This window comes from Corella eumyota, chromosome 4, assembly GCF_963082875.1.
Source record: "Corella eumyota chromosome 4, kaCorEumy4.1, whole genome shotgun sequence".
Taxonomy (NCBI): domain Eukaryota; kingdom Metazoa; phylum Chordata; class Ascidiacea; order Phlebobranchia; family Corellidae; genus Corella; species Corella eumyota.
The window spans coordinates 524918-537059 of NC_137493.1; the positions used below are offsets into that span (position 1 = coordinate 524918).

Here is a 12142-nt window from a genome sequence, read left to right on the forward strand (position 1 = left end):
ATAGTAATTATGAGCATTTTGAATTAAAATAATAATTACCAACATTTTAATTCTTATTTAAAGCTAGTTTAAATAAATTTAAAATTTAGTTTTGATAACTTCAAGTAATTTAAGCCCAGATATTTATATAACAATACTTTGCAATTAACCCAGTGAGTACAAAAATATTTAGGGGTAATAATAAAACCCCCAGCAATAATATGGGGGTAAATATTATTTTAACCTATTTTTTTAGTTTATGAAACAAATCATTTTAAGCTTTGTTTGGATCAATATTTTATGAGAGTTTTTTTATGTAAAGCAAATTTAAAGTTAACATCGATTTCTGTTTTCTTTGTTATAATTGTAAATAATAAGACTTGTTACGTAAACCTAAAATGCTTGTGTAGTTTTGTAACCTACCTTTATAGTAATATAAAACTGCCCATTTTAAGTAGGCATACTAAATACTAAAAGTTTAAGTTTTTACATTATTTTTTATTTAATATTCTAAATTTATTTTGTATCCAGGTAAAGAATGTTGAGTTTTGCTTTCAAAAATTAATTAAAACTTTTATTTATTGAATAATGTAATTAGGGGAAAGTACAAAATGGGGGATTGTATCTCAACAATGAACCATTGTTAAACAATATGAGCATTGTTATCATTTTACTTTTTACAAAATTGCAAATTACTAATTTAAACAAAAAGTTTTATTATAACTACAGAATTATTAAAATAATATTAAATACAAATCTATAAATTTTGGTGATTTTATCTACTTTAGTAAATAAATTTCCTGTGTAAATTAAACCTGGGCATCATATTCAAAATAACAATAATGTTTTTGCTTACCTTCACTTTTAAACCTTTGAAGATACTAAGCAGTTGAGAATGGTCACCTACTCCTATTCCAAACCACATCTTTAAAGAAAGAGGTTTGGTCAGTTGTTCAAACAAGTAGCCAAGATGGATGTAGTCACTCGGCAACAACGTTTCCTCAAACTCAAGTTTCAAATGATCAGGTAGAAGACTTAGAACAGACTGGTTGAGGTCATCATCGTTGGATTCATACAAATAACTGATAAGTTCAATAATAGTTGATGAAGAATCAACATTTTTACACAAATCTTTAGCATATGTTTCTAGAACAGCTCGTTTCTTATCATAAACTGTTGAAGAACCAGATTGAAATTCAGACAAATCCTTGGAACTGTAAAACCCAAACAGAAATTTTGTGACTACTTCCCACCGACTAGTGGAAAACTGTGGAACACATTTTTGAAATTCATCCAGACTTGCCCATAAAAATAAATACATGGCAGCAAACAGTTCTTGCCAGGTGAGATGACTGAAGTTGCTTCGTTTGTCTCCTTCTAATATCTTGACTTTCATGTTTGAAGAATCATAAACAAAAGTGTCAAGAAAAGTTTTAAGCATTTTTTCAGTAATTCCAGACTTTTTAATGTCTTTTTGATCAAAAATAATTTTTTTCTGCTCAAACCCATTCCAGGCAAGATAAGCTAGACATTTAAATTCGTGCTCAAAAACTTTTGTGTTGTCAGGAAAATGATCTGACCTCATATAATGCTTTAAAGAAGCAAGCATAACATTTGTCATAGTTTTTAGATTAATTTCAGAGCCAGACAAAATTGCTTGATTGATGCAGTGCATGGATAGGATACAGTTGACAGGAACATAATTGTAAGCATCAATATCTGGATGATCTTGTACGAAGGTTAAGACTTTAGGTGAATTTTCCCCACATATTTGCACGCAAATGTTTTCTTGTGCTTCCTTATTGAAACCAAGTAGTTTTAACACTAAGATAGGTCTGCAAGAAGGATGCCACTCATACATTTGCCTTGGTCGAGAAGTAATAAACTTATAAGCATTGGGAAATAACTTTCCAGTAAAAATGTTTTTTAGAAAATCTTCAGCAGAGCCATTTGTAGATACCAAGTTTTTGGGTGCTTTCCCTAAGGTAGTACTATCAGCCTCATCCAGTCCATCAAAGATGAGGATAGTGTCAGAACTGTTTTTAATGCAATTAAATGATTCTACATCAGTAGACTCTGGTTGATTCCAATCTATAGATGAGTTTGCAACAAGAAACCTGAAAATCGACATTTCCCTACGAAAATCAACTGATCGCAAAATAATGCTGAATATAAATTTTATATTCTGAAGAAAGTCGCTATTTTCAGAAAAAATTTCCTGAATCAGAATTTTAATAAAAGTTGATTTACCAGTCCCTGCGTGCCCAACAAGTGCCATGACTTTAGAATGTATTTTAATAAAATCTCTTTTTTTCTTGTCTAATTCAAGTCGTTCAGCTATATTTCTTGGCTCTTTGTTGAATTTTCGTTCAGCTGCTGCTTCAGCATTTCTTTTTGCTAATTCAAATACCTCATTCACCTTAATCTTTGTGCCAGGGTGATAGTCAGGTTCAGTTAACTTGGACATTCTTTCAAATTGTTCATTTCTGGTATGAAAGTGATCAACTGAATCTAAATCTTTAACATCAGTTGAAGAATATTCAGCAAGTTCTAACTCAACAAATTCTAATTGTTTGTCTAACTGGACAGGAGAGCAGAATTCATTGGCAAAACTTCTAGCTTGCTCAAAACACTTTATGGAAAGTTGTTTACATAAAGAATTATCTAAAATAATAAAGTCTCAAATTATTATTTTTTTTTTATATTTAATAAAATATTTATTGTTAACAGCACATATATTAATGCAAAAATAAATTTTTTTGATATTTTTTTAAATAATAAATTGTAAAACCTAACTAATATTGATATAATGAAATTATATAACAGGTAATAAATGTCATAAAAGCAATCATAAATATTTACATTTACTTTTTTTTGGTTAAGAGCGCTACAGCATGAGATCACTGGGAATCGAACCCAGGATCTGGTGTATGGTAAGAAAGTGTTTAGACCACTACCACGCAAACAAACCGATAATAAATACACAAAGCCGATTTTTTCTTAAATGCATTACTCTTTTTTTAGTAGTGCTGATTTTTTTGTCAGCATAGCAGGGAGGTAATTATGTCACTATTACTATGTAACAAATAGCGTAAGCTGGCAACCATAAAAGTTAATTGCTGTGTAACAATAACTTTAAAAATTAAGTCAACTGATAAAAAAAGATGTCAACATCACAATAATTTATCACTCTATATAACACATTTAATAATGCATATATCCAATATTTATTTGTTAAAAAATAGGCATAGATAATATTTAGTGACACAAAATATTCACAAATAACTCGAGTAGAATCGCTTGTTGATACAGCAGCCTGCGAGACGGTTTGCAAGGTGAAAAACTCCCGCAAAAATTTTTCAAATTCTTGTTGTTTCGAGTATGAATTGCTAGGTCGCATAAACCAGAGTATGGTTTGACTAGCAACCATATATAATAACCAGTATTATTCTTGTTCTTTCATTGTTATTCTTTATGGCCCAAGGCGCTGTAAATTATAAGCATTTGAAGAGTGTGCTCCTAAAGCAAAACAACTTAACTGAAGATAGAGATCAGAAAAAAGTGCGACAAGCAAAACCCAAAACCAATAAGAGTTCGGAGCAGTTTAAACCAAAAAACTTGAAAAGGAGTTTTAAACCTTAGAGTAAAAAACAATTTGTGGCAGCAAGTGTTTCTTTATTTGAAATTCTGTTTAAACTTGCAACACTAGACTTAATAGGGCTAATACACCCTTCTAGTTACAAGGAACACAAGTACATCTTGACACTTGAAGACTACGCAACATGGTACTCAGGAGAGTTGTTGATTCAAATCCACAGAAAGAGTTGCTGAAGCTTTACTGAATACGTAGTGTAGACTTGACATACCTAAAGAGTTATTAAGTGACATGGAAACCAAAGTTTTTTCGAAATGCATGAAGAAACAGAATCCTTATCATTCCATGAGCCATAACCTTGTGGAGAGATTTAATGGTTCGGTAAAGTCCATGCTAAAGTAACTTTGTTGTAGAAGTCAAACAAATGGGATCGTTAAATTTTACACATTACCTTTCGCATTTCAGGAGGTGCTGCAAGAGTTTACCGGGTTTTATCGTTTGAGCAGCTGTATGAAAGAAAGGTGCGGGGGCCAATGCACATCTTAAAGGGGAACTAAAGGCAAAACTAGGCCTATTTTATAAAAATAATTATATTTTTAAAAATTTAATTTCAAAAAACGAATTTTCTAGGGGTTCTGGTTTAAAAGTTATAGGGGGTTACCTTTTTCACAAAAAAAAGTGTTTACCGACGTGACGTCATCGTAAGGGAAGACGATTTTCATTATCGTTGTTTCTTATGGCTATAAATTTTTAATTAGTGAAATGTCAAGTTCAACTTATTTTTTTTGGGTAGAAACATGAAAAATGTTATCTTATATACCTGTTACTAATACTGGTATAGTATGGGAACCAAAAGTTTAAAACCTTAGGCGAATGTTAGCTTTTAATTTCATGGCAAATATCACCCGTCTGCCTGTTTTTAAGCTAGTAGTCAGGTGGTGAAACAGCGATATAGTGTCCATTTACAGTTGCGGAAACCAATATGATAAACTAACTTTACAGTTTAGTTTTATGTAAAGAAACTAATAGTTTTTGTAATGTATTTTTAATTGGTCTCTTTCAATAAAAAGCAGTTTTTCTAACCCCTGCTGTGAGACTGTTAAAACGTTAATTTTGGTTTCAGACTGTCAGCAATATCTCTAGTTTAACTTACTGCATAGTGAAACAGTGTAGAAGGTTAAAATTTAAGTAATATGACAAAGTCCAGATTGCAATGTAACATAGGTTACTATGCATATTCAAAAAATAGCCCATATAATCTTAGCTGCATAGGCTGATAGGCAGATGGCCTGATAGTAATATTGTAGGCTTAATTTCATATTTGTATAATTTTTAATTATGGTGGTTATTTGAATATATACCCAAACCTGATATGTATGAATTTAAACTATAACATTGATCTCACAATATTATTTTGTTTACTTAATTAGATTTATATTGTAAAAAAAATATGGAATTTAGTGGCGAAATTTTAGCTAAGAAAGCAAAATTAACAAAAAGTGGCAATTTCTGTGAAGCTCCAGGGTGTTCAAACTCCTTTTATAATACCAAAAATCGTGAACAACCTGTCCATTTTCATAGATTTCCACAAAACAATAAACCTTTGTTAAAGGTTTGGCTGCACAAAATGAAAAGATCAAAAACCCTTGGGGAAAATTCTTTGGTTTGCAGTGAGCATTTTGTGCAAGAGGATTATGTGTCAAAACTAAAATTTAACTCAGAAGGCAAGGCTGTCATTCAATATACAAATAGGTCAAAGCCTGAGTCTGTGCCCTCAATATTAAAATTTTTTTTATGCATCCTGGAATACAAAAGATGCTCAGAGATGAGTTTCCCCATATAAACCATCAGTTTGACCTATGGCATATTGCAAAAAATTTAAAAAAGCGACTACTGAAATCTAAAAATCCTATGGTTATTAAGTGGACAAAAGCAATTATAAATCACCTATGGTATTCAGTTTCTACATGTAATAAAGATGCAATCTTATTAAAAGAAAAGTGGTGTTCTTTGGTGTATCACATCTAAAATAAACATAGTTGGATATCTTATGAAAAATTCCATGCCTGTGAGCACCCACCATTGATTACTTTTGAACAAAGAAATAAAGAGTGGGTAAACTCACAAAGCCCAGCTTTGGAAATTATAAAAACAGCAGTACTAAGGTCAGCTTTTTTGAAGTCTCTTGAAAGGGTATTTAATTTTTCTATACTGTTTAAAAAAATCATTTTATTTTAAAACAAACTTAAGATGTTATATATATTATAATATCAACTACTGAACTAGCCTTTCACATATATAGTGCTATTTTGATGGTGACAAACTTAGTCACTTTTGCTTTTACTAAATACATAAGCAGACTAAAATTACCAAACTATATAAAGACATTAACATTCGATGCAAGATTAGACTGTGGAGTCAGTCTAGTTATGTCAAAGATAAACATATACCAAAAACACTTCCATATTATAAACAAGATTTAAATTTACCTTCATTTTGTCTTCTTCTTGGTTCTGGAACAACCTCATGTGGATCTGGAGTTTGTGATTCTTCAGGTTGTTCCTTTATAAACAGTAAAACTTTGGTTAAGTAACTACAAAGACTTTTTTATGATTACCAGTTATATTTATTATTCAAACTAAGTCCAAAATTTTATTAATTATTATAAACAATATTTAAACTTTGTTATTTAGTTTAAACATGCTTATATTTATTGACAAATTTAAAGTTAAAACCTGATTTGAAGCGGAGGATCTTGGTTGTACATTTTCATTAGAAGTAGACCCTTTTAAAGTAAATAATATTGGATTAAAATATTGTTTCCTACAGGGGGTATTATATTGCATGAATATAATACATTTATATATATATATGGATTTCTAAATTTTGTGCGTTCCATTACAGAATAACTACAATTAATTGGGGCTTGAGTTTTTGCCTATAGCTGGGATATATGTTCTTCTGTGGAATCAGCTTATCACTTTTTTAATGTCTTATGATAGTTAGCCGTAATAAGCAAAACTATATTTTAATTTGCCGCTTTGTTTCTTTCTATTATTTTAAAGAGAACGAGAGAAATGTAAAAAACGATCGCCTGCGCTATTCTTCGATCGCATGCACTAAAGTGAATGTAATTTTTCTCTTTAAAATTTCGCACCGTTTCTTTTTAATATCACGATAGAGAAGAAAAAATCGCCTGCAAATAAATGCAAAAAAGAAAAATTAAAAATTTGAAATTTTTGACTTAAAAAACATGTAGAATGTGCTCTGGTGCAATTTAACAATTTTTAAGTGCGCATTTATTCCATTATGCTAAGTACAGACTGAGTGAACAGTTAAATGAACAAATGGGACTGTCGTTGAACAATTTTATAATTACTTGCATAAAGAATAATATTAAATAAACGTGAATAAAAGTATACAGTATTTGGGCATAAAACATGTATACATTTTGTATAGTTTTAAGATTTTGTTCTAATAAAAAAAAATTAAGATCTTTGTTCTAATAATGCAATTTTATAAACTTTTTTACGCATAGCCTATAGCTTTTAAATCGGACTTATACATAACAAAAAAAAAGTTTTACATTGTCGTTAAATGTTATCTTAATTTTGTTATTTAGTTTTAATTTAGGTTTTGCACATTTATGACGTAACACTTCTCTTGTTCACGATAATTAACCGCCAAATGTCAGCTGGTTTAAATGGATGTAGTAATGAACTGATAACAGCAGTGGAGTAGTGTCGTATGTTTAATGATATTTTAATCATATTGGAATATTGCAATAACTAAATTTTGTTCAATTTAACTATTGGGAACATGTCTAAACGAAAGTACAGTCCAGCCTACATGAAGTACGGGTTCATAGCTATTGAACACAATGAAGAATCCTTGCCGCAATGTGTAGTTTGCATGAAGACCCTTGCTAATTCAGCTATGAAACCAAGCTTACTTCAACGGCATCTTATCACAAATCATCCTGACAAAAAGGATCAAAATGAGAGTTTCTTTCAGCGACTCGGCGAGCATGTGAAGAGACAGCGCTTGGACAAGACTGGCACAATTTACCAGAGAAAGAAGGGCGTTGTCAAGGCATCCTATGAAGTCGCTCTCCTGATAGCCAAAAATCTAAAAGCACATACCATTTGAGAGTCCCTCAAAATGCCAGCGGCAATGATGTTAGTAAAACATGTACTTGGGGAGGAAGCGGCTGCAAAGCCAGAAAGTGTTTCCCTCTCCAACAATATGGTTAAAAATCGAATGGAGGAGATGTCAGTCGATATTGCTGACCAAGTGATTTCAGGAGTGAAAGATTCAAAGTATGGTTTTTCCATTCAACTGGACGAGTCGACAGACGTAACAAATAACGCACAGTTACTTGTGTATGTTCGTTATGCACAAGACAATTCTGTAAAAACTGAGTTACTGATGAACAAGGAACTCTGCGGTACCACAAAAGGAAAGGATATTTTCAAAGCTTTGGACAATTTTTTCGAACTAAATAAACTGGACTGGGGAAAGTTGATTGGCTGTACAACAGATGGAGCTCCATCAATGTTAGGACATAAATCGGGCTTCAAAGCTCATGTAACAGCTGTGGCACCAAACGTGATTTTTGTTCATTGTTTCATTCATAGATTCGCCCTTTGCGCGAAAGTGCTACCACAGAATATGTTATTATGTTTGAACCGAGTGATTAAACTAGTAAATTTCGACAAAACATCAGCCTTGAATACTCGCTTGTTTAAACTTATTTGTGAGGATCTTAGTTCCAACTACACCTGTCTTCTCTACTACACAGAGGTGCGCTGGCTCTCCAGTGACAATGCAACAAGGCGCCTGTTTGAACTGCGAGATGAGCTTCTGTATTTCTTCAAAGAAAAGAATCACTATTTTCAAAAGGACCTGGAAAGCAAAGATTTTCTTAATAGGTTGGCATATCTATCGGACATTTTCAAAGTTCTGAACACTTTCAACCTGTCGTTTCAAGGACCCAATTTAACTGTAACAGAGTTCATTTCAAAGTTGGGAGCACTTATTCGTAAGCTGGACCTCTGGACAGAGAATGTTAGCAATCAAAGCTACGGAATGTTTAAATGCCTCACTTCCATTGAGAAAAATCCTGATAGTGACGTTTTAAAAGAAATTATTGGTCATCTTTCGCAACTAAAGACAGAGCTATTAAATTACTTTCCTGATGTTGCATGTTGTGCTTACTCCATCAACCCATTTTCTACTGATCCGAATGATGTGCCTGTAGGGACCGGTGAACAAGAAGAATTAATAGACTTTCAAACTGATGAGACAGCAAAAATAAAACAAAGAATGCTGTCCTATCAATTTCTGGTTAAACATGGCATCATCGTATCCGAACCTAGCACATCACACTGTTTACCGGCTATTGATTTTTCCATCAACGTGGGAGTGCAAACAGGGGTTTTCAGCTTTAATGACCATCAAATTGAAAAGCCGAAATCGTCTTGGAACGCAAAAAGAAAAAAAAAAAAAATGTTTAGACAAAAAGAAAAAATCGTTCTTCAACCATAGGCAGAATATATACTATCCACCCACTCGCAGGGGATGTATTTTACCTAAGAATTATATTGCATCATAGCCATTGGAAGGGTAAATCATTATTTGATGCTTTGAAAATAGTTAACTTTTATAAATGTGATACTTTTCAAGATGTGTGTAGAAAGCTTGGTGTTTTACAGGATGACAATGAGTGGGAAAACTTACTTACTGAAGCAGAACAAACAAATATGTGTACACAAATAAGAGAACTTTTTGTTATGATTTTGTTGTTTTGTAACCCTGCAAACTTTGCAGAACTTTTCAATAAACATTATTTATACTGGATGGACGACTTTCAGAATGGATCAGATCAAATTACTGAAAGTTTTTTAAAAGTTTTGGTCTTGCATGATCTTAAAAAAAGACTTAACAATTATGGAAAGAATTTATATGACTTTGAACTACCAATAATTACTCCGGATGAGCAAGCAAAGGCACACATTTTTAATAACACTATTACAGATTTGCAACTTCCGTTAATTATTCAACAGGAGTTAAGTTACGACTGGGACACACTTATTCGAATTGCGAATAATTGTTCAAATAGCTCACAATCTCTTACTCCAGAACAAAGCAAAATTGTTAGCAAAGTATCACAGTCGCTAAAGAAAAACGAGCCTCTTGCTATTTTTGTTGACGCTAGGAGAGGTGCAGGAAAAACATATATGCTTAATGCTTTGTTGGCAACAGTTCGCACATCTAACAGAGAAGACAAAGGTATAGCATTAGCTGTCGCTTCTAGGCATCGCTGCTACATTGCTTATTGGTGGCCGGACATTTCATTCCAGATTTAAAGCTCCTCTACATTGTAATCAAAATTCAACATCTTGCATTTCAAAACAAAGTTCAACAGCTAAACTAATAAACATGGCAAAGGTTATAATATGGGATGAGGCACCAATGGCAAATAAAAGTTTGCTAGAGGCACTTGATCGCACGTTGCAAGATATACAAATTCTTCCTGTACTTGAACATGAATTACATGCACAAATAATTAACGCCTCATTTAAAAAATCAAAATTATGGCCAAGTATCAGCGTACACCAATTATCAAAAAACATGAGAGTGTTACTTAATAGTAGTAGCACTGCTTTACTTAAATTTGACGACTGGCTGTTAAGACTAGGTGATGGTAATATAAATTACTTCAAAGACACAGATTATATAGAATTACCCCCTGAGCTTTGCTTTTTAAATGATGATAGTACGAAAACAACAATAGAAAATTCAATGCTTCAACTGATCAAATGGATTTACCCAAATTTTTTAGAACATTGCCATGATCTTAATTGGATGGCAGAAAGATCAATTTTGGCTCCCAAAAACAGTGTAGTTGATGAAATAAACTCCGTCGTGTCAAATCTGTTTCCTGGCATTATGTTTGTTTGTACAAGTGCAGACAGTACAGAAGAAGTAAATGATTGTACAAGATTTCCAACAGAATATCTTAATTCTTTAAATATAAGTGGACTACCACCACATCAATGACATTTAAAAGTAGGTATGCCAGTTATTTTGTTACAAAATCTTAATCCCAAAGACGGTCTATACAATAGAACAAAACTAATTGTACGGGGAGTTCAAAAAACTTATTTATTAATAGCCAAAATTGCTTCAGGGAAAAATGCTGGTAGAGAGGTTTTTATACCTAGAGTAACATCGCAACCATCAGATCACGATTTTCCTTTTTAATGGAAACGTCGTCGATTCCCAATAAGGGTTGCTTTTGCAATGACTATTAACAAAAGTCAGGGTCAAACATTAAAAAAAGTTGGTATCTGGTTAGAGGAACCAGTTTTTACGCATGGGCAGTTATTTGTTGCTGCCTCAAGGGTAGGCAACCCAAATAAAATAAAATTTTCCATTAAAAGCAAATCTGGGTTTCCCCCAACAGCAACACGAAACATTGTGTATCGAGAAATTTAGTAGATTAATGAATTTTTGAACAATTTTGCTGAAAATATTTAAATAAATAAACCTTCAATATGTAAAATACTTTTTAATTGGGCTGTTTGATTTGACACGAATTATTGTAAATAGTGCCTAATTATTTTTTATTTATTTTTTTGCAAATAATAATAATATTTTTTATCATTTTTTTAGTAATAATCAATTAACAAATAATTTACATTCAAAATATTGTTGAATATGGAAGAAATGCTTCAGAGGATTAATCAAACAAAGAATAAGTTAGAACTGGATATAAACAGAGCCATGGTCGCGTTTTTAACAAATAAAAACGAAACAGGCATACAAATTTCATACAAAATTTTGCAAACCGTTATGGAAGATTTGAAACAATTAAAAGATTTATAGCATCTCAGTATAATCAAAATCAAGCCATCATCACTAAATTAAATAAAGAATTAAACAATTTAAATGAAAATAAAAGAAAATAGATATTAAAGACAAAGATGAAAATTTGCTGGTACTTTCTCAAGAATTAGCAAATTCAATGTCGGAAGAACTTTTAGGGGATCTAACCCAAGAAATTTCGAATGCCTGATTGAAATACTTTTATTTATGATAAGTGGTGTCTATTTGAATTACTTTTTTATAAAGAATTTAGTTTCGTTTTAACTGTAAGAGCAATTTTCCAAAAAGATTTAGTTTCATTTTAACTGTAAAAGCAATTTTCCAAAAATAAAAGCAATTTTCCAAAAAGAATATTTTATATAGGCCAAGGTAAAATTGGACTGGTCTTAATAGATAACTGTACAACATAAGTGCCACACGAAGTGTGGTGGGTCCACTAGTTTAATATACATAAAGATCCCAATAATCTGTTAATCGTTAATTAACAAAGTTAACTTTGAAAATCGATATTAAACTTATTAATCTCCGTTGCATTACGCTTTTATTAATATAAGTTCATTAATCTAATTTTTTTACTAATAAACAATGCTAAGATAGGGGAGGAATATATGCAAAATATCGTCGTTTATCGGGTTAAAACAGTGCCATTTTTTAAACAATGTAACGGTGTATCTAACT

At 31.8% G+C, this 12142-nt stretch overlaps 1 protein-coding gene and 1 pseudogene across 1 annotated transcript in view; one reads left to right on the forward strand and one right to left on the reverse strand.

Annotated features, from left to right (window-relative positions):
* The window catches only part of LOC145750168 (NACHT, LRR and PYD domains-containing protein 14-like), a 29562-nt gene that overhangs the window by 14290 nt on the left and 3130 nt on the right, over positions 1-12142 (reverse strand). Inside the window, exons 4-6 of the mRNA XM_082566129.1 lie at positions 6310-6359; positions 6064-6136; positions 836-2643 (exon numbers count right to left, since the gene is read on the reverse strand). Of these exons, the coding sequence (XP_082422255.1) occupies positions 836-2643; positions 6064-6136; positions 6310-6359 (1931 nt within the window). The remainder of the gene's footprint in view (positions 1-835; positions 2644-6063; positions 6137-6309; positions 6360-12142) is intronic.
* Positions 7394-9942, forward strand: LOC145749510 (zinc finger BED domain-containing protein 5-like; annotated as a pseudogene).